The 22,503-nt window shown below is 38.6% G+C and overlaps 3 protein-coding genes across 6 annotated transcripts; 2 read left to right on the top strand and 1 right to left on the bottom strand.

The window, feature by feature from the left end:
- Window positions 1–2,440: 2,440 nt before the first annotated feature.
- Window positions 2,441–9,520, bottom strand: LOC137945604 (mitogen-activated protein kinase kinase kinase 3-like). 3 transcript variants are annotated; one of them, XM_068791546.1, is made up of 11 exons: window positions 8,836–9,520; window positions 7,510–8,010; window positions 7,297–7,384; window positions 7,099–7,161; window positions 6,592–6,752; window positions 6,390–6,465; window positions 5,646–5,705; window positions 5,441–5,548; window positions 4,780–5,013; window positions 3,164–3,270; window positions 2,441–3,076 (listed from the first exon to the last, which is right to left on the bottom strand). In XM_068791546.1, exons 1-11 carry the CDS (start codon window positions 9,174–9,176, stop codon window positions 2,779–2,781), a joined length of 2,037 nt encoding a protein of 678 aa, XP_068647647.1. In that variant the 5' UTR covers window positions 9,177–9,520; the 3' UTR covers window positions 2,441–2,778. The 3 variants fall into 3 exon arrangements, with proteins under 3 accessions (XP_068647647.1, XP_068647648.1, XP_068647649.1); XM_068791547.1 differs by having other exon boundaries at window positions 3,164–3,267; XM_068791548.1 differs by having other exon boundaries at window positions 7,510–7,992.
- Window positions 9,521–14,984: 5,464 nt separating this feature from the next.
- LOC137945918 (protein trichome birefringence-like 11) lies at window positions 14,985–20,454 on the top strand. 2 transcript variants are annotated; one of them, XM_068792014.1, is made up of 5 exons: window positions 14,985–15,130; window positions 16,485–17,082; window positions 17,833–18,222; window positions 18,968–19,126; window positions 19,692–20,454. In XM_068792014.1, the coding sequence occupies exons 2-5, from the start codon at window positions 16,697–16,699 to the stop codon at window positions 20,065–20,067; spliced, it is 1,311 nt and encodes a 436-aa protein (XP_068648115.1). In that variant the 5' UTR covers window positions 14,985–15,130; window positions 16,485–16,696; the 3' UTR covers window positions 20,068–20,454. The 2 variants fall into 2 exon arrangements, with proteins under 2 accessions (XP_068648115.1, XP_068648116.1); XM_068792015.1 differs by lacking the exon at window positions 14,985–15,130 and adding an exon at window positions 15,372–15,517.
- A 694-nt stretch (window positions 20,455–21,148) lies between these two features.
- On the top strand, window positions 21,149–22,137 carry LOC137946444 (uncharacterized). The gene is made up of 2 exons (XM_068792735.1): window positions 21,149–21,394; window positions 21,536–22,137. Exons 1-2 carry the CDS (start codon window positions 21,172–21,174, stop codon window positions 21,850–21,852), a joined length of 540 nt encoding a protein of 179 aa, XP_068648836.1. The 5' UTR covers window positions 21,149–21,171; the 3' UTR covers window positions 21,853–22,137.
- The last annotated feature ends 366 nt before the right edge of the window (window positions 22,138–22,503 follow it).

Genomic DNA, 22,503 nt, shown 5'->3' with positions numbered 1-22,503 from the left:
GCTCTCAAGTGCGCTCAAAGGTGCCACCCCTTCTTCAAAACTGTTTCCTGGTTCACTTGTCTTCTCATTTGCACCTAAGGTATTTGGGTGCATATCTTTTGTTCATCACTTGGAGCCTCCCCATATTAAATTTCTTCCTTGGGCAATTAAGAGCATTTTCTTGGGGTATTCCAAAAATGAAAACGTTTCTCTCCATCCTTGAAGAAAACATTTTTCTCAACCGATGTTTCCTTTTCAGAGCATCAACCTTATTTTTCTGCTAGCTCTCCTCCTAGTTTTCCATCACCTATAGGGATGCCAAAGCCACTTATTGTGGTGGATTATGATTTGCAGACTATGGACTAGCCTTGTGAAGACCCTCTCTCTACATCCATTGATCAGTCACCTATGTAGTCTTCAGATGATCCCGATTTATGTTCCCCTCCTTCATCTCCAGTAGTTTATGGACCACTTTATGATACTAGGTCCATTGTTCTTCGCAAAAAAACATGCTCCACTACTGTTAGACCTCCATCCACCTCACACTCTTTCTCTCATTATGTTTCCACTCAACGTTTGTCTTTGAATTGTTTTTTTTTTTTTTGTCAGTAGTGTCTTCTTCCACCATTGCAACCTGCTATGAGGAGGCTTTCACTGATCCGAGGTGGAAATCTATCATGGATAAAGAGATTCAAGCTACGTACCACAATTCTATTCGGCATTTGGCCACCCTTCCACTAGGAAAAAAGGCAATCGAGTGCAAATAAGTTTTCTCCCTAAAGTATAATACAGATGGTAACTATCCATATTGCAATCAATCCAGTCTATCACGAGAAAACCAAACACATTGAGATAGATTGTCATTTCATACACGAAAAACTTCAAGCTGAAAATATCTATGCAGTATATCCCTTCAAAGAATCAATTGACGGACTTCTTCACAAAGGCTATTACTGCAAAGTCACTCCCATATACCTGCTCCAAGCTTGGAATATTTAATGTTTTCTCACCGATTTGAGGGAGAGTGTTGAAGAAGTTTGAATGGTATTCTATATAATTATGATGTATTAGTAGTCAGCTTAAGTATTTTTTTTTATTATGATGTATTAGGGTATCTATGCCCCCCACCTATATAAATAAGACAGAGAATGGGCTTTGATAATGAACCAAGATGATGAGACGATGGGAGGCAAATGAATCCACTGAGTTACCCAGAACCATGATGTTTCTTACGTGATTCTGCCTTTCCAAAGTGACATGGTTGGCACAATTTATTGACTTTCTTTGTAACTTGGGAAAACGAATGAAGATCTTGGCAAAGAAAGGTGAGTGTTGGCATTTGCCCCCCACACCAATGCACCATTCTCCGACTTCCTCCTGGAATCAAGATCAATGTGATCCTCGATCGTTTTTTATATGCTAGAAGAAGATATGTTGGGGGTGGAGGAAGAAGAGACACGCCAAAGAGAGTGGTATTTGCGGATGAGCAGGAATCGGGAGAAAATCCATGACAGAAACATGGAGTCGGAGGAGTTGATGCCAAGACCAGGGCCAGAGAGTTGCTCTTTGATAGATTCGATGAAACAGAAGCTACGCTCGCCAATCTGGTACTCGTGGTGAGAAGCTGATATAAAATCGACCATTGCCCTCCGGGGCTGACATACAGAACAAGGTTTTACATATCAAACAGCTTTTTCTGCATAATCAAGTCCATAAACCAGCTCAGATGAAGTAACTGCGAGAAGATTCTATTCTATTTGAAGGGGAGAGAATAAAAGGTAGAGTGCCTTTTACTATTCTGCTCCGGGTTTCACAACCATTCCGATCAGTCAAATTGGCAAAGAGGACTTCAAGCTCCGTTCTCTTCCTTCAGCATGTTCAGTTTTAAAAGCTCACCCGAGTGGGCTCTGCTAGTACTTTGTTGGGTGATTGTTCTAGGAATTTTTAACATTGCAATAGATGTTAGAATTGCAATTATGGTGCTGAAAACAGTAGTTGCTGCTTCTCGTTTGTTTAAATCTGGCCATCTCTTTCCCTCTTATCATCCATCACCTGATAGATTTTTCTTAGCCCCTACCAAAGAACGTACAAGATTGATTTCACCAAACATTTAGCAACCACGGATCCCAGTAGAACCCAGGGTGAAACATAGAGACACCCCGTATCGTATCAGGATACCAAAATTTTGATACGATTCGTCTCATTCACACCACATATCGGTGTGTTTTAGACTGTAACTAACCTGCATGTACACCCCCCCCCCCCCCCCCCCCCCCCACGATCTGATATGTCCCGCCCAGACAGGCGGGGCAATGCCCATATGAAATGGTAATCTTTTATCATTAGCAGAATGTAGGAATGGTGAATGACAAGGCTTTACCTGTATGGCTTATTTTTCTCTTTGAGAGATTACCAGACCTTTCAGGTTTACCATTTACCAACATCATGGGAGAAGCAAAAAGAAGAAAAAGGTAACTATATACAGAGAGATGAAACTTGTAGCTCGTTACACTGATGTCATATCAAGAACCAAAATCTGTTTACTATTGAACCGTGGTTTTTGGTTCGTCCAATGGTTTGGCTTTAAAAGTCTCCTCTTCTCTAATCCATGCTCTGTACCCAACTTGCGATATGGTATGGCCCGAACAATCTCTTATGCTTCTTTCTGTTTGTTTATTTCATCAGGGTACACCAGAGCCGATCCTCTTGAACCAATAATCTATCAACTCAGTTAAGCATATTCATCTGTGGCTGTACATCGGGCTCCAAATGATGACGTGAAAGGGTCATTTTGGATGATCACAAGAACATATTTCTCATCTGTCTTCCCCTTGGGGACCCGTCAGGTGTTCTGGAACATCGCTGGGGAGTCTCGGGCCAGATATCAGGATAGTTGTCATCCAATCTCACTGGGTTTCCATCCATTCTGGGAAGAACAGGATGAGTGACATAACCGTAACCCCCCATTGCCATGGTATAAGTTGGATGTGGTGGAGTCAGAAAACTTTTGTAAGCAGGCCCAAACTGTCTTAAGGGACTTGAGCAGGGTGAAACAGGCAAAGACATGTTCATCCGTGCACGAACCCCATCATTGGAGCTGAAAAGTTAGAAAGGATATCATGTTTAAGATGTGATTAGGTTCTGGTTGCAGTCATTCTACGAGATAAAAAAAATATCTGAGTACCTTGAGCCCGTAAAACCATTTGAATATCCAGGCCCTCCTCTCATCCCATAATCTCCATCATATGAACGAGTATTTAACTTCAGTGATTGAAATTCTGCAGCACTCTGCTAGCACATAAAAAAATGGAAGTCAGTCAAAGAAAAAACATTTCATGTTACTGGAGAGAAGTCTAGAAACTGCATAGCACAAGAAAGGGTAAAAGAAATGCGTAGTATCTCAGAAAAATAGTGCAGCTTCTGTTATAAAATTTCCACAAAAATATCTTCCAAAATAAAGACTAACGAGTACACCTCAAGTTGTATGAGACAGACAAGAACCTACAAACAGTATAATCTATCAAATAGAAATGTAAAGGCCTAATAAACCACCTAAAAGAATCTCGTAAGACTGATAATTACATGCAGGGGTGCCCTTATCATTGTGACTCATACTGGTATCCTTGAAATCCAGCAGAAGACGCCACACATATCAGACTGGAGCAGTCCGACTCGAGTTTAAAAAATATCAAAATTTAGTAAAGTATGATAAATTCTGTATCACTTCTCCTACCAAACACATGATATAATCGCCCAATATGCAGCACTATTGGTGATACAGGAAACCATGACTACATGGTGCCTGTTTGACTAGATATTCATAACATAAAAGCCAAAATGCTTTCCAGACAGGTTGATGACACACCATATAATCCCCATTTTACAAAATAAATGATTTTTTTTAGAAAGGGTGCATCCAAAATAAATAAAATCTATAGTTGTCAGATGGCCAAATGGATCATAAAGTCCAGATATATGTTCTGCCAGATATGCCATGCCAAATGGTCTGCTTTTGAAGAAGGCAAATTCATAGTTTTTAACAAGTTAACATTTGGAATCAACTAGACTACAAATAAGGTTTTTTAAGTATTTTACCTTCAGAAAAAATACACCCCGTAAATCAATAAAAAATTCTGTTTGGACTTTTTTTTTCCTGCTTATTTCGCTTGCTACCCCTGTTTCTTATATTTGAGTCAGGAGCATACTAGTATTTTCTTTTTTAAGTAATTAACAATAAAAGAGCATGGAGGTTCAAGTAGAAGCCCTAACTCAAAAACCTTCTGTTCCCTTCTCTTTTTTCTTCTCTCTTCATCCTCTCTTCTATGTTAAGGTACCTTTAGTAGAGGACACTCTTGTGGCCGCAACTTTTCCATCTCAGATTCTTTGCTATAGCATGAAGCCCTAAGTTTTTATAACCAAATCAACAAGTTCAATCAATAATATAGTTTAGTCAAAAAGGCATTTTCCAACATTATTATTTGGCTGAAAAGTCTTTTCATCAACCTAAACATGAAGTAACCACAGTGTGTACATAACGAGTTACATAGGCCAAGTTACAAAAGAGTATGTACACGCAAAGAGAATGAAACACAAGAGAATTGACTGACTTAGCTTTGTCATATCTGGCGGGAAGAGTAGTAAAGTTAGAAACCTTGGAACTAGTTGAAAACAATGTAATGCAATCACCAAGGTTCAGTGTGGAAGGAAAAAACAAAGATAAAAGACATGGCAAAAAAAACTCAAAAGGGAATCAAAAGATACCAATTTCATAAAACAACATTGGGCATTATCGAAACATACCGGTGAATGAGGTCCATCAGTGGGGAATTGAAGTTCTTTACTAAACATGAACTTGGGGACTTTTGCATGACTATGACCTCGAACAAATGGATGTTCAAGCAACTGTACCGCAGTGGGCCGTGCAGATGGGTCTCGTTGCAGGCATAGTCTTAGAAAGTTCTTTCCATCATCAGAAAGGTGGTCTGGAATTTCTGGAACGTCTTTGCTGTTTCCAATTTTAAATATTGCAGCCACCTGTTAATTACCGTTATCAGAAACTTGAACAATAAAGAAACTTGGACTTAGGATTTGGGAAATTGGCTAATGTAAGAAATTTCAACACCATTAGGTAGATCGAAATGATTTATGTAAAAGTGGGTCAACAAATTATCACCCACTGAATTGCCAGTTCAGTAGGTCCACCATGGATTGCCGAGGTGGTCAGCATTATTTTGAATGAAGATTCCTAGATATTGTTCCAATCCCTAAGTAAACATGAAAATTCAGTTTTCACACAGTGCTAGGGAGTATAGGTCATCATTGATTCCAACGAGTGGACAGGAGGGATCAGTATCATGATCCCTCAACATTTGCAATTCATGAAGTTCACAGTGTGAACAGATAAAAATAGTTTCGCTATTGACTGTTCTTCCAAATAGGTTAGGAAAATCTAGTAACTCACCCCTTCATATTGGCTCCATGGTGGCTTTGACGTTGCCATTTCAAGGATAGTACATCCAAGGCTCCAAATATCCACCGCTAAGTTGTAACCACTAATGTTCATAATAACCTGAAAGAAAGGAAAAGGTTGAAAGGTTAAGACCTGTGAAGCTTAGGCATGTTACGAATGCAAGAGGATGGGAAACTTAGAGCACAGAGTCGCATACCTCAGGAGCCATCCAGTAGGGGCTTCCCTTGAAAGACAGAACATTACCACAGGTGTTGATCTGTTTCAGGAGAAAATAACTTAGGGATTGCCGAGACACTTAAAAGCATTTGAGACAGATCATTAAGTGAGTTAGAATTGGGAATACAAAATCTCAATGCAAATGATTCTTTCATAGATCGAAAAAGTTTTACCAAAGCTACACTGAACTATGAAATAATAGGATCAAGAACAAGCAGGGTGGCCCCGTATTGGATTTCTGGTACGTATCATAGAACTCAAAATCCAATATGTATCGGGTGTATTGGTCGATACACTCCTCCTGTTAAGCCGTATCAGCTGATACAGGTTGTATCGGGTAAGATATAATAATTATCAACCAATATCTGAAATGTATAGGCAGTACGGCACCACTGAAGACAGGTATGCTGACTATGCCCGATGTGTTCCTTAAATATATGCAGACCATTATGATCATGCCAAGGAGGAGCCATGGTTCTGAATATTATAACAATCAGGGGAGTCTAGTTAAAACTGCACCTAGAGCTGGCTACCATAAGTCACAGTCAATCATATAAATCTTTTTTGAATTGGGCAGTCAACCATAAATCACATGGCTGTATTGTTCAAATTTCAGACAATGCTTCAATCATGGAGAGAAAAATATGCATCCGTGCATGTCACATGCTTGAGTATGATGTCCACATTTCATAATGAAATACATCTAACAGGATTAAAGAATTACATGTTTGGCCATGCCAAAGTCAGCTAGCTTGATTTCACCATTAGGATCAACGAGAATGTTAGCCCCTTTAATATCCCTGCCAGGAAAAAAAAAAAAAAGAAGAAAATCCAAAGTGTCAACAAACTGGAATAAGTGTAACAAGTTGAATAGAGAAGTAAATTAAAAAACTATATCTCATGAAAATTGGATTATCCTATATTACCTATGCACAGTGTTTCTTCCATGTAAGTAGGCTAACCCAGACAAAATCTGTCCAGCATAACTTTGAATCACAGGTTCTTTAAAAGGTCCATACTCCTGAAGTAACTTATGGATAGAACCTCCCGAAACATACTCCAAGTAAACTGAAAGAGTATCCTCAGCCTGTTAAGTATGACCATAGAACACTCAAGTATAAGAATGTGTACAAGGGAAGTTAACAAGATTAATGGAGCTTCTTGAACTGCCAAAAAGATTTCAAACTGACATCTGGCAATAAAAGCGAGACGCCACTCAAAAATAGAAACAAAAGTTAGATAAGAAGAAAAGAGCTTTTTGAGTTAATCGGTTCTGTGCTTTTCTCAGATGGTGTAGGGAAGGAATAAAACGTTTCATTACTAAGAAGAGGTAGGCTCCAGCCATAACTCAACTTTCTCACTGAAAACACATCCAAAAGAAGAAGGAAAAAAAATATTATAACCCAACTTTTTGACTCACAAAGAGTACATACCAGTTCACTTCCATGGTACCGTACAATGTTTGGGTGTGAAAGCTGACTCAGCAATGTTATTTCCTGGCCCAATAAATGAATGGTGCACTATAAGCAAATCTCAAAAAGAAGTATTACAAATCGAACACCTTAAAGGCATTTGCAAAGAGCACTACATGTGTCACAAAAGTTTGATTAAATAGGAAATGATAGACAAACCTGATTAAGTTGCCTAAGACACTCTTTTGAATTTTGGTCATCAGTAATGACTCTAACTTCTTTTATTGCACACATCTGTCCACTTTCACTGTCAAAAGTTGAACATAGTATCAGCTATTTGAGAGAAGCCAATCAAATCTGCATTTTTGTCTGATTTCCAAGAAAATCTTCTTGCTAATAAAAGAAAATGGCCAATCTGAATACCATGCTTACCTATTAAATCCAACATACACATGTCCAAAGGTTCCCCTTCCCAAAAGCCTTCCCTTCTTCCATTTGGAACGTAGAGTCTGACCATTTTCATGGAGTTGGACCCCATTACTTCTCATGACATGGGGAGATGACGAAGAATTAGGAGACCCTGGAGGAAGAGGAAGTGGATGACCCTGAGTTTTTCCATCTTCTGGTCTTTCTGTAGGAGAGTCAGGATTTATCCCAGCTAGTCGTGGATGCAGTGGCGATGATAAACGACTTTGAGGTCTCGAAACAGGACCAGGACTTCTTGATCTTGGATTGAAACTAATATCTAAGGAAGCTCTTGGAGTAGATCCAGTCAAATGAAATTCACTTCTTGGAGATGTGGATAATTCAGGAAACCTTGAATGGTCAGAGGGAGAGATGGGAACTGGATAACCATTCTCTGTAATCTGTTGCTGCCTCTGTGGGTCGGATCTTATTGTTCTTCCACTTGGAGTGCTGATTTGGTCCTGATATCTATTAATTAGAACACATCATATAGATACGATACTCAGTTTAAGATTGCAAAACAGTTTCCAATTCTTCAACATAGTTCAAAACTTGAAAGCAAAATTGCAATAAAAATGAACTTTTTTTTAAATAGCAAGAGACATGAACATAAACTTTTGCAAAAAGTTGTTGACGTGCAGAGGAATATTTCAGCATTCAAGTTTAATGGAAATTCCCTATCAGAACTTCAGTTTACAAATTTATTGCATAAAGTCTCAATTGAAATGAAAAGGGTTGCAGGGGCTGAATATTTTCTGAACTCAAAGAATGTGTCGAGCATAGAGCAGTGAGTCACCCTCCCAACCCTATAACGCAGTAACGACTAAGCTACTGTGATACTTCCGAATGACTCTGGAACGGAAATTTTAGTAAAAAAGCCAAATTTTCATCCCAAAAACTAGAATTGAGAGACGAGCACAAATCGCTATTGAAGGGTTCCAAGAAAGCGTCGTCCACGAGAAACAGGTTTTCCAGACACTCAAGAAGCAAAAGGTCCCCCCACCCCCTGCATCCGCGCCCTCAAGACTCGCACACGCACCCAAAAAGGGTCAAGTGACATCAAAGTAGCATGAGGACTTCCGCAGCCGCAAAAATACAATATATATGGCATCCAGAGCCAAATAACTTACTTCTACAGATAAACCCATGGCAAACCACATTAGCAGAACAACAAATGACACCCAAAATCCCCAAATCATAAAATTCATGGACCCCAACATCAACAGCCCTCAGACCAAATGATAACCCCTAAAAATTTACAGTTGATCGACTAGGTTCAGATCAGTTGAGTACCTATAAACGAATCCAAGATCCGGAGGGTCGTCCGAGGATCCGGAAGAGCTCACACTCGAGATAGAGCCAGAGACAACTCCTTGATCATGGCCCAGAGAAGAGTAGAGTGCGGGAGGAGGCAGGGGGTGTCCCCGCCTCTGGACGAAGCCATCGGAATCAAAGCCAGAGGAGGAGGAACCCACAATCATAGCATTTTTACCCCGGGCAACGATCTCGTCAAAGCTCTTGGGTTTCTCCTTGGCCCTTCTCGAGTCCTTCACTTCCGGCCTGTGGTGGTAGTGGTGCTCCTCTTCCTTCTTCTTGCTCGCAGACGACTTCTTCCCCCAAATCCAAGCAGGCATGGCTAGACCCCAGTAAGGAAATAAAATTCAAATGCAAACGCTTTCCCGGTGAATCGAATCGATCATAAATAGAAAGGAGGAAAGAAAGGAGCGAAAGCGAATAGACAAACAGTTAACAGATAACAGATAACAGATTCCAGACAGTCTCCAAAATTCAGATAAAAAACTAAGCATCTGAAAATTTTAGAGCTCTAAAGAAAGAGAGAGAGAGAGAGAGAGAGAAGGAGAATAAAGTCCAAAGAAAAGACTTATATCAGTAGGGGCAGAGTGAGAGAGAGAGAGAGACTGGGGTCTAGAGAGAGAAGGCACCAGGAGGCTGCAGAGAAGGTTCGTCTCCATCGAAAGAGGAGACGGAGACGGAGACGGAGACGGAGATAGAGATAGAGATAGAGAGAAGGAAGCGAGTTAGAGAGAGAAGGAAGCGAGTTAGAGAGAGAAGGAGTGGGTGACAGCTCAGCAGGAGAGGGCCGGCGGCCGGTGGTTGGGTTTGATTGTAAGAGAAAGAAGCTGACGTGGCAAGAGAGAGAGAAAGCATGTAATGAATGGGCCTTTTTAGTGCAGCGAACAGAATCTTCCTCGGTTTCAGTCCGCACGTGCGGAACCTCGCACGTACACGTGACATGCCGCCGTGGAGGTGAAGAACTTCCTCGTCATTTCCCATTTTCTTCCTTATTTACAATTTTTTATTTTTTTATTTAATAAATTTATTAATTATTAATTATTAATTATTGGCTCTCAAATCAAAGCCAACCAACGGTGTCTGTGTGACAAGTAGAACCTGTCAAAACGAACAAGTGGGGCCCACTACGTAATTTCTTTTTTTTTTTTACTTTAATGAAATATATTGAATATTCCAACAAATTATATAAAATTTTCTAAATCACGGGAGGACGGATACGAAGGGCGTTTCGGGGGTGTCCCACACGGCATGGACAACCGCCGCAACCAACCCCTGGGCCCACCATCGAAGAAAACAAATTAATGCCGTAAAGAGTTTTGCCAGATAAATTTTTTATTTTTTTATTTTTAAATTCTGAAATTCCCAATATTCTTAAAATTTTCTTTTATTGGGCAAAAGTTTCGGTAAGACAGCTGTTACGCGCTGACACTATAAAGCGTGGCCCACCGTGTACGGTATCGACCGTAAAGATAAGACGCGTGGGATCCACGTAACCCGTGTAGGCGAGTACGAAGGTGTGGACGCGGTCGTGCTCGTGACGTCGAGAAGAGGATCATCTTCCAAAGGACCAGATCTCATGTAAAATTTAGATGGGACCCACTTAATTCCTGTCCGGTAGTAACGTGCGTTTCTGTCTCAGGGTAAGTAGGCCCACCTGGACTTTCTGCATTGGGAAATTTAATTTTTTTTAAAGCAGGTAATATATTAAATTTAGGCAAATTTATTTATAATTTATAATTCGGGTAAATTAGGCACCTAATCCATATTATTAAAATAATTAGTTGGAGGTGGAGGTGGTAAGCTGAAGCAAACCGGAAGTGGAGGATTGGATGGCCAGCACAAACCAAATACTTTTGTCCTTTTGCATGCCGTGATTTCAGATGGGACCCACTTAATTCCTGGTGCCGATTCAATTCGAGCTCAGAACGAGTCAAGTGCAAAACTAGTTTCTCATCAACTCGCCGCGTCTTCCCGACAGACAAACTTCCATGAAAACTCCTTTTTGGAAAAAAGAAAAAGGGTAGCTTGCTGTTGAAAACAGCAAATGTCTCTTCAACCTTGTTACTTGTGCTGCCAAAGTCCAAACACCCAGAAAGCAAGCCCAGAAAAATGCTCTAAAACCCATTAAAAAAAGTGTCGGCATTACCTTTCTTGATCAAAAAGTTCAGGTTTTACCCAGACATGTCTCTTGAAACTAGCATAGGCACTAATTTGATATTATTAAATGTAAAGAAACAAGAGTCAACTTGGTGAATCATAAGCCCCACTCCTGTCTGATCTTCATCTTTCGTTCATGAACCACCAGAAGGGAAGAAATAGGACCCAGCTTGGAGATCCAGTCCACAATCACTGTGGAGGTCTTTGGCCGAAGACTCTTCCTTTCCCACCATCCTTCATGGAACCTTCTCTGATCAAACTCTCCAACCTATAATAATTGTTCAAAGATGTTTGCCAAGTCTTTTCATTCTAAGTTGATCTGGTCGGTTTAAAAGATGTTATAAATTGCTTCTGCTTAGAAGAGTCTTATTAGTTCTTGAAGGTTCAAGTCTATTCTCTTATTTTTATACCATCTAGTTTACAAAGATGGCCATATTAGAAACCTAATTTGTCTTCTTCTTGTTTGTGATAACTGTTAGTGCCCATTGGAAACATATACAAGTGCACCATCAATGTTTCTTTTTTCATATGAATTGACCTGCCCACAGATTCTGAATATGTTATCTCAGAGTCCTTCTCAAGCAAGCTTTCATTATTATTTCATACGCCAACGATGGAAAGTTGTTTTCTTTCAGGTTCTCTCCTTTTTTTTCTCACTTTCTCTACCTTATACAAGCTCAAGAACAAGAACAAAAAAAAAAAAAAACAAATCTCCATTCCAAAAGGTTCAGTGAAAGGAGAAAAGAAAAATCATACTTCATTTGCAATTCAAAAAAATTAAACAAGGTGAGGAAGAAAAATCATATTTTCTCAAGCAACTGGAACTTTTACTTCAGTTCAAATCAGAATTTCAGCTTGAAACTAAATGAAACTTGAATAGGACTGGACTGCTTGAATGAATTTAAGTGCCCATCGTCAAAGCAGTCTGATGAGTCGTTGAGAGCATTACATTATTGGGATGTAACAGAAGCAGAGTTAAATGAGCTGAACTGAAAGTTTGCAGCTGGACAAAGCTGAAAAGTCTCGAATGGAAACGCAGTCTTCTAGACTGTTTTTTTTTTTTGTTTTTTCTTCTTCTTCTTCTTCTTCCGCCTTCTCTCCCTGTCTAACACAAAACTATCTCGCGTTTTGCTGTCATAAACTTTCATAATTTTTACAGGAAACACCATTTTGTTGCATTCTTAAATGGTTTACTAACTTGAAAATTGATATAAAAATTCACATGAAGAGAAGAGTGATTTGTTCATGACACAGGATGTGAATACTTGATGTGTACCCAATTTTAGCTAGAAACGAGTCATAAAAATGAGACCAATTGAATGCTTATTTTCATTCCATTTCTAAATTTATAAAGACAATTCTAATATGGCCCCAACCCCCTTTTAATTTCATACCTCACATGATAATTCTAATTTATGTGCAGCCAAAGTTGGCTTTGACTTGAGTCTCCTCTTCTTTCTCTCTTCTTTGATTTTCAACAACCTTTTTGTTTACATTATGACCTGAATTGACATAGACCAGCATTTATGAAACCTTAGAACCTTCTCCTTGACTGTAAACCCAACATTTCTTAGCACAGACAAATAATTGAAAACCCTAGAGCCTTCTCCTTGACTGTAAAATCAGAATAATAAACAAGGAAACAAATCTTTTTACACCTGAAGTAAAAACCAGACATGAAATCAGAGTCGAAGATGAAGAACGTGAAATACTCGTGTCTTTTAGTCGTCCCTTGATCAGTCTCAAAAAAATTCAGAGATTTTAATTACTTTGGTGATCGATGAATCTAGTCTTTTGTCAGAATCGATTCGTTGAATTGTTTTGATGTTCGTTAATAGATTCAAATGCTGGGTATTCATCAATGTAACTAATGGCTTTAGTGAAGAACGATTGGTGATGAATCAAAAGGAGATCCCAAAGAAGGAATAACAGTTCTTCTTCTGGTTGTTTCAAGTGAATTAATCCAGGCCGATCTCTCCTCATATATGCACATAAATGACTTCTACCCCATTAGAGTATTTCGGAATATCTATGCAGTTTGGAGCGACACAACATGAAGACATTATCACAAAACTAACTCTTTCATATACGATGTTTATTATGTAGAAGGGTCGATGCTTGATTTAATAAGCATTAGTCAATATAGTTTCATTTGAAAATGACAAATGCATAGTAAAGAGATAGAATGATGACACCCAACTAGAAGGTCATAAGAATAAAAATTTCTATGTTGTAAACATAATTGAATTTACCATTTACTAGGGGTGACATCGAATCAAACCAAGCTCGAACCTGCCTATGTTCGAGCCGAATTTGATTTAAATATTTTAAACTTGAGTTCGAGTCAATCGAGCTTGAGCCCAATAATTTTAACCAAGTTTGAGCTCCAACCTATATTTAAAAATTTACATAAAATAAATTGTATATAAAATTATACGTACATTTTACATAAAATTGGGCATAACCTTTGTATATTAACCCTACATAAAATTATCTATATACTTTGCATAAAATTATTCATAAAAGTTGCATAATTATGCATAAATTTTATTCAATAATCAAATACAAAATGTGAAAAATAATTTCCCAATTCAAAACCCTTAAAGTTGGAAGAAATAGTGAAAGAGATAAACAAAGGGAACTAATCATTTTCAAATATATATTTTTTATTATTATCAAAGACTCTATGTCGTTAAGTGGTCATAATGAGAGATAAACCCAAAGAAGGTTGAAAGCTGTATTAAAATAAAGAGTTTTGAAATGACGATTTGACAAATACAAAATTCGTGAATTTGAAATGCTACTTATGCACCTGTGTTGCTGCACCGTTGATCTTAATTATTATTTTTTATATATAATTTGAAAACAGAAAAAAAAATTGCTTCAGGTAAAAACTAAAAATTGAGAACTGACCAGCCGAGATGGATTGAGGAAGACGATGGGAACATATAAAACTGAAGTATGTGGCCAAGTTCAACACCCAACTCCCGTGGCATTCATTTCTATCGATTATGAACTTACTGGGGCCATCAATGTCACTCGCTATGATCTCTGCAATGTATCCCAACAATAGGAGAGCCATTCGCTTCTCGATTTTCATGGGAAATTCTAACTCACCGGTTTATGTGCGATGCCATCGATGGTGGTTGAGCAGAGCGGACCAAGCTGGCTCACAAGCTTTCAAACTGAACCATGGTTCGGTTAAGCTCGGCTCATTAACTTAAATGAGCCTGTTTTGGATTTCGAAGTCAGATAAACCAAATCGAATCAAACCGAGGTAAATACCCTCTACTAGTTGTGTTTGTTTAGTTGGAAACATAGATGAATCTTGGTTATGTCATAAGAAGCTAATAATACTTTAGTGAAAGGACTACCAAACCAGAAATTTACAAGAGAGAAGCCTTGTGATGCTTTCCAAATTGGAAAACAACACAAAACATCTTTCAAATCAAAGAATGTTATCAAACCTCTTCAACTAATCGATATGGATTTAGTTGGACCTACCCAAATCTTAATGTTAAATGAAAAGTTTCTCACCTTAATGGTTGTAGAGATAACTACTCCAGAGTTACATTGGTAGATTTTCTAGCAAACAAGGATGATGCATTTCCGACCTTTGCTGAACTATGTGAAAAGTTCAAAAAGAATAATGTTGTAGCATTATCAGACCACGAAGGAGAATTTAAAAATTCACATTTTGAGGAATATCACATTTGACTTTTCATGTAATGGTTAGGGTAGAATAATGAACTATGAGAATGACGAGGTTATTCGTTTATTCCAAGATATATTTTGGATCCTATCCGAGATATCCGGCTCGGTCTTAACCGTTATGTCGTGGGCCGTGGCAAGCAGTCAGCCCGTGTCGGGACGTGGGTCGGTGGCTCCGTTGGTAGGCCCTATCGTGCTGTATTCTTTGATTGGCCATGGCGAGCACGAACACCGGACAGCTCGGATCACTCGAAGCCTTACTCGCGAAACTCCACTGTTCAACCTTCCCTCCAATCTCTGCGGTTGGTTAGGGTTTTGCATTCTCGAACGGAAGCGATCTCTTGTCTTCCATTAATAGAAATTCCGTGTCTGCGAAGTAGTCAAAACTTATCACTGGTTCTGTTGAGTAAGTTGACCTCTTTTACTTTTGATTCGTCGAGTCATTTCAGTTCTTTCGTTTTCTTCTTCTTAATCCGTGACTGTGGTAGAGGCACTAGTGCCATCTGTAGATTCTCTGTTGGCACCACGATGGCGTCTAGGCGATGCTACATTTCTCAGTCTCGTGTGCAGCGATTTTCTGCCCTAGTCTACGCCCCTGGCTGGGCGTGTCTCGCTTTTGAGTCATGCTCAGACCGGAATGTGGGCATTTGTACTTTTAAGAGTGATGTGTTTTTCTGAATGCAGAAGGTTTGAATTGTGCCGTTGTTCGGCTTTACCAGTGGAACACTTCTACTCTAATTTTACTGAGCTAAATCATGTCGTGAGACCATTGGCCAAGAAAGAGAATTTGTGGGTGCGCGCTAGTATTTCATTGTGCTGTTTTACTTGTTTAGTTGTCTGATTCTCCATCGAAAGAATGCCTTACATGGAATTTTGCTTTTCAAAAAATAAAAATAAAAATAAAGGAAAAGGAAAGAATGCCATCTCTAAATTCCTCAAAGATTGTGTTGAAAGTAATGTTTTTTAAGTGTAATCCTTGTGGTAGATACATTTTTGAATGTTCTCGTGGTTATCTTCCAGTTGAAATAGGGTTCATTTTTTCTTCATTGGTGTAGAATGTTAACAAGATGGCAAATGGTAATAGTTTAATTTGCCAAAGATGAACGGATTCTTTTGTACCAAAAGGCTGTGAAGTTGTGAAAATTTTCCCTGTTTGTACTAAGTTTATGCTATTTAATGTCTTCTTCTATTTTACACTGTGGAGTTGGAATCGTGTATATGTTACCTGGAATTATAATATTTGTCTTTATCATGTTTAAACAGATTACTGAATTTATCCATTGTCTGTATCATGTTTAAGCAGATTACCTGCCGTTGTTCTCTTTGATGCTCTTTTAAAACTATAAGATGTGGATTGGGTAAAACAAACAGCCCATATTATTGGCAGGGTGCACATGTGTCTATGTCTTTCTGGTATGGGAAAAAGTTGATACTGATCAACTTAACTCTATTCTGCAATATGATGGTCATTGATGCATCTGTGCTTCAACATACATTCGTATGACTGTATCAGCCTTGCTGTTTTCATTGATTGTCTTTGAACCTTTCTTTCTTTATGACCATTTTGCAACAATGGATAGCAGAACTCTTTAATAGATCATATGGAATTTCTGGTGGTCACTTTGTAAGTCATGTGTCACATGTAGTACTCATTTGCACCTGTCATATTTTGTGTCTAACCTTTAATAGAAATCAATAATATTTCTGTATGTGATGTGTAATTTAATGGTGTAACTTATGTAGCAATGATTGTTCTGCAGATGGGTGATGATATGAATGTGCATATTCTATAGAATCTTGAAGAACCGTGATAGAAGACCATGCTAACTGCTGTACTCCAATGCTAAGTGCCATCCAAGTGTACTGGACAGTGTTGTTCCTGAAGTACTAATCACTTGACCCATTTTCAAAGCACCCTTTTTCGACAAACAAAGTTCTGCAGTCCAAGAAAATTCCGTCTTTACTCTTCTCCATGCAGTTTGTCAGGAAACTAAAACGTGATCCATTAGGGATTCTAGGCTTCTTCTCTGTTACAGTACTATGCCTTCTCTTTTGTTTTTTCTACTTAGATTACAAGATTTTTACCAGAGGATTTCAGTTTCGAGTTCAATCACAGAGGTCTCTTAGAGCCAGCTTTGGTGAAGATTGGATTGACAATAAACGACCTAGCTTTTTGGAGGTTGGAATGGAGGGGTGTGATTTGTTTGAGGGGAAGTGGGTTTGGGATGAAAGTTACCCTTTATATCAATCACAAAATTGTGGATTTCTGGATGAAGGTTTCCGCTGTATAGAGAATGGAAGGCCAGATGATTTTTACACAAAATGGAGATGGCAGCCCAAGCATTGTTCTCTTCCCAGGTTCTGGAACCTTTCCAAATTCTTTTTCTTTTGAAATGGTGAAGTAGAGATTTTTATACTTTTTTAAGATGGAGTCTACCCTTCTAATATTGTTTTGGGGCTAAATTCATGACTCTCATTTCCACTCTTTCCTTTCCTTTGCCAGTTCCGTTTTTGCTCTCCTCATTTTCTGTGGTTAAGTTTCTCTCTATTACCTCTTTAGAAAAGCAGAGGCCATATTCGATTCTGCTTTTCTCTTTTTATTTGTATTTGTTTCTTTTTATTATCACTTTGGTTCTCTTGGCCTGTGAATTCCTGAAAATTTCTGATGATTTCCTTCTTTTAAGTTTAGGAGCAGATGTATTGAGTAAAGAAAGATAAATCTTTGGGCTAAATTTTTATTACATTCAGCTTTATTGTTTGAAAAGACAAAAAAAAAAAAAAAAGAAGTTGGTATTCTCTATTCCTTGCAACCTGCTTCCTCCTTTTTCCTTCTTGTTGAAGTTAAAAAGAGGGTACATATATTTCTGCTTGAAAACGCTTTGGGCTTATTTTAAAGTTTACTTGAAACATTTTGGGGATGGTTTTGGGCTAGTATATATAGAGCAGCCACTGCATCTCTTCTGAAGTTTCCTAGATAATTAATTATAGAATGGATAACTTATTGGTATGTCTTTTCTCATCTTATTCTCTTTGAAACTGTCATTCAATGATGGTTCCTCGTCATCATAAATTCACGTTTCTCTCAACTATGTATTCTTGTTTTTGTAGGTTTGATGCTACTGTTATGTTGGAAAAATTACGAGACCAGAGGTTAGTGTTCGTTGGTGATTCAATTGGCCGAAACCAATGGGAGTCCCTTATGTGTATGCTGTCCTCAGCAGTCTCTGATAAGGATTCCATTTATGAGGTGAATGGAAGTCCAATCACGAAGCACAATGGCTTTCTGATTTTCAAATTCAGGGACTTCAACTGCAGTGTTGAATACTTCAGGTCCCCATTTCTGGTCCTTCAGAGTCGCGCCCCTACTGGAGCTCCAGAGAAAGTAAAGACGACCTTGAAGTTAGATCAGATGGATTGGACTTCTGTGCACTGGAAACAAGCAGATGTGCTAGTTTTCAACACTGGACATTGGTGGAACTATGAGAAGACCATAAGGGGGTGAGCATATCAGCCTTCCAAAACTTTACTTCTGTTATGCTGTTGAGTTGCTTGAAACATTTGAGTTTGGCAGCAGCTGTAGATCTGGTAACCTGACCCAAAATATTCAGCTGAGATTTCTTGATTCTTCAAGCTAATGAACCTTTAGGTGCTACATTTTACTTTTTCAGTGAAATCGCCCGTAAAATCTGATCATCCTAGTAAGAGATTTAAGTGACAAACCTGATCAATTTATTGGGCCTTGAATGCAGCAAAATTTAATCTGCCATCAGATAGTGTTGAGCTCTCAACGATCTGAGATCAAATTTTGATTTTAAAAAATGACTTATGTGGGAAATGTGTCTATCTGAAGGGTTTTGCATGTAATTGTTGTTGTCAGCATTATGTGATTGGTGTGGCATTGTTTCTGTTTATTTTCTGCATGATCTTAACTTACAAAAGAAAAAAGAAAAATTTGTTAATTGTTGCATTTTTCTGTTTGTTCACAGTAGTTTAATTATTAAACTGTTATATCAGGGCGGATTACTTTCACTATTAAATTCATTTGAATGTTTTTTTATAGAAGGAATGAGTGCAGTAAATTTTTTCCAGAAAAAAAAAAGTATGGCTTGGCTTAAATGCGTAAATACTTCTTTTATATTAATGCAATTATGTGCATATGTAGATTGGTTGAGCAATTTATTTTCAAATTATTTTATATATTTAATTATTGTTGGATTGCGTAATGAGTATTTCTCCTTGATAGGGGTTGTTATTTCCAAGTAGGAGAGAGTGTCAAGATGGAGATGAGTGTGGATAGTGCTTACAGGAAATCTATCGAGACACTGCTTGACTGGACCCATAGAGAAGTGAACATGAACAAGACTCAGGTCATCTTTCGGACATATGCTCCCGTTCATTTCAGGTTCGTGTTATTTGCTTTCTATTTTTTCTAGTTCCTTTGGTTCTGTTTGGTACTGTTTAAATTAGGATAAATAGTATTTGAATATTAAAGATTTGGGAGGTGTTACGTCTCTTACTTTTTGTACTTTAAAGTGCTAAAGAACATTTTTTCATGTAGTTTCTGATATAATGTTAGAAATGGATTTAGCTTTTTAGCTGGGATTTTCATGCCATTTGTGGAAACTGAAAAGAAATTAGGTTTTAGAAGAAGAAAGGAGAGAAGATAGAAAAGGAGAGAGAAAAGAAGAAAGAGACTTGAATTAAAAAAGAAAAGCTCGAGGTAACCCTCTAATATACTCGTTAGTGATTGGAGAATACGGAAATACATGAATGCTCCTGAGGTTGCCCTTATATTTCCTCACTCATAAATTTTCTGACTAAAAATAGTCATTGAGACTTCTTAACTCTAAACCCAACTCAGCACTAATACTACAGGTATACCACTTTTTATTATGACTTGACACTATTATCTGTTGTTTCATGTCTGCAAAACTTTACTGGCGTCCTAAAAATCTATGTGACTGCAGAGGTGGAGACTGGAGGACTGGGGGAAGCTGCCATTTAGAAAAAGTCCCAGAGCTATCTGTATTGCAGCTACCATCTCGACCATCATGGGCAAAGTTGCTTGACATAGTTGCAGATGTAATCAAAGCTAAACCTCCTGTGCAAAACTTGGCTGTTTTAAATGTGACCCAGATGACAGCACTCAGAAAAGATGGCCACTCATCATTATACTATCTTGGGGCAAAGTCGGGCTTGGTCCCTCTTCATCGCCAAGACTGCAGTCATTGGTGCCTTCCAGGGGTTCCTGATACATGGAATGAACTCATCTATTCACTTGTCCTCTGGCAAGATTTGTTTCATGTTCAAAAATCCTCTTTCCCTTCCCAAGTGCAGAATTGAGTTTCATTGCCAGTTTTGTATGTTAAGTAATGGCTAGTGTATTCTTTTCCAAGCATAGGAGAAGCTGGATGATTTTGACAGGAAGCATCAATAGAGGAAAGCCAGAACTGCTCAAGGACAGAAGTTGACTTTGACAGGAAGTGTGGACAGAGGAAAGCCAACTTCTTCTTGCTACATAAGTTCATACAAGGAGTGGCAAGAGGAATAGTGTAGATAGAATGATGAGGAAAATGTGTATATAGAGGTGCCGATAATCGAGTTTTTGTATATTTTGTCATTTTACTGTTCTCATTGTTGTGGTTCGAAAAAAATCTTATTTGGATATTGTTTCCTTGATTCTCATGCCTTGTGAGTGGTTATGGCAGCAAGCAGCAAGTGAGATTGCAATCTGGATTTTTGTATACTTCTTACTTTTGCATCAACATGTTTGCAAATAAGCAATTGTTTCTTAAAACACAACTATCAAGTGCACACCAACTTTTCTCTATTAAATAAATATGTACCAAGCTTAGCTGTTGTAGATGCCAATGCTCTGTATTTAGCATCTGACCTAGACCCAACTACCTCAACAAGAGAAAAAACAGGAAACGGAAAGAGAGACATAATCACCATGATCACTAGCTCAATTAGCATCAAGCACATAAAATATGCTAGGTGATCCATGAATTAAGATACATTGTGACTAGTTACTTCGAGATACCTAAGGATCCATTGAATTGCTTGAAAATAATTTGCCTGGAGAACTTGCGGGTGATCTCTGTTAGATGGTTTCATCACTCTAATGAATGCCTTAGCTATGGTTTATGATGTTCCAAAGAGCCATCAACATTATGTTTTAGTTTGATTATTCATTAACAACTTAGAGGAGACGTGTTCAGGCTGAGGCCATTGGTGCACCCTTCATCACCAGGTTCATTCATGGCTACCCTTGGCGATAAAGATGGACAAATAATGTAACAAAACAATTACGTCCACATAATAATCGTCTCACACCCACCATACACACTCTTTCAGTAATATCCTCTGAGAAAATGCACTCAAAAATCCCAAGTGCTTTTACTACTCCAAGTACGCTTGGAAGCAGCGGAGGTGAAGGTCTCTAGGATGGCCATGGGAGCCAGTGTCCAAGTGAGCTCCATTGTTACCACCTCCACAGGCGCCGTGTTGCAGCCCGGTACTAGACTCCCTTTTTCTTCCAAGAGAAGGCTTAATTTGCCGAAATGTTCAGGGTTGAAGATGGCCAATGTCTCTTCTTCTTCTTCTTCTTCTTCTTTTTCCATTGCTCGCAGAAGCTCTCGGGTGGTTTGTCAAGCTCGAACTGATGAAGGTAAAAGGACTTCTTCTTCCTCTTTTCTGGGTGTATTTCGTAGCTAGAGATTTACTTAAACTAAGTGGGAATGTATTTCAGAAACTGGGAGACTGAATTTTGAGTCCCATTAACGGTGATTTCGTGGGAACTGTTTTGCAGTTTTGGTGGCGACAGATGCAAGCTGGCAAAATCTTGTTATCGGGAGCCAGAATCCGGTTCTGGTTGAATTCTGGGCTCCGTGGTGCGGTCCCTGTCGGATGATTGCTCCTGTCATCGATGAATTGGCCAAGGAATATGCAGGGAAGATCGTCTGCTGCAAGGTCAACACTGACGATTGCCCCGGAATTGCCACACAATATGGGATTCGAAGCATCCCCACCGTGCTCTTCTTCAAAAATGGAGAGAAGAAAGAGAGTGTCATTGGCGCGGTGCCCAAGACTACTCTGACAGACACTCTAGAGAAGTATTTGGATTAGTGAAGCAGAAAATTAATCTTGGGACTGCTCTCTGATTCATGGAAATTGTGGTTGAAATGGTTGTTGATTTGTAATTTTATCATTTGTTTATGTATAGACTATGCAAAATGTCAAGCAAAAGAGCGTTTTCGTTGAAATGCAGTGGATAATAAATTCAAGGATGAGAAGAACTGTGAGCGGTGTGGAGTGACAATGACATCGCACAGAGAAAGAGTAATTTCAATATTGGTGGCTTTCAATATCTTATTATTACATGGTTTGATATAACATTTGTCATGCACCAAGTTTGTCAGTTTATGAAACATTCTCTCTTCTAATCTTAAGGTTGTCAAAAGGATCTTCAAATGCATTTCAATCCAAAAGGGTTTTGACATTTCATTGTTCTTCAAAAAATTTCTCTCCAAGGACTTTCGGATGTAGTTTGCGTAGGAGATCCTAATGACCATGGGTCTACATCTGAATTTTTCTCATCGCAGCTCCTTCGAGCTCGGCTTGTTTACTTAAACGAACCCCAAATCCAATCTCGAACTCAAATTGAGATCGAAAAATTTTGAATTGAACCAAGCCAAAACCAAGCTAAACCCGGGCTATTCGCGAAATGCCACTCCTACTTGTAGGTGGGTTTCCATCAAAAGTAACGATACATGAGGG

Source organism: Aristolochia californica, unplaced genomic scaffold (genome assembly GCF_029961685.1).
Source record: "Aristolochia californica isolate CCGP_79_NKW_82.1479 unplaced genomic scaffold, dmAriCali1.0.hap1 SCAF_12, whole genome shotgun sequence".
NCBI classification, from domain to species: domain Eukaryota; kingdom Viridiplantae; phylum Streptophyta; class Magnoliopsida; order Piperales; family Aristolochiaceae; genus Aristolochia; species Aristolochia californica.
This window is presented reverse-complemented; position numbering and strand designations above follow the sequence as displayed.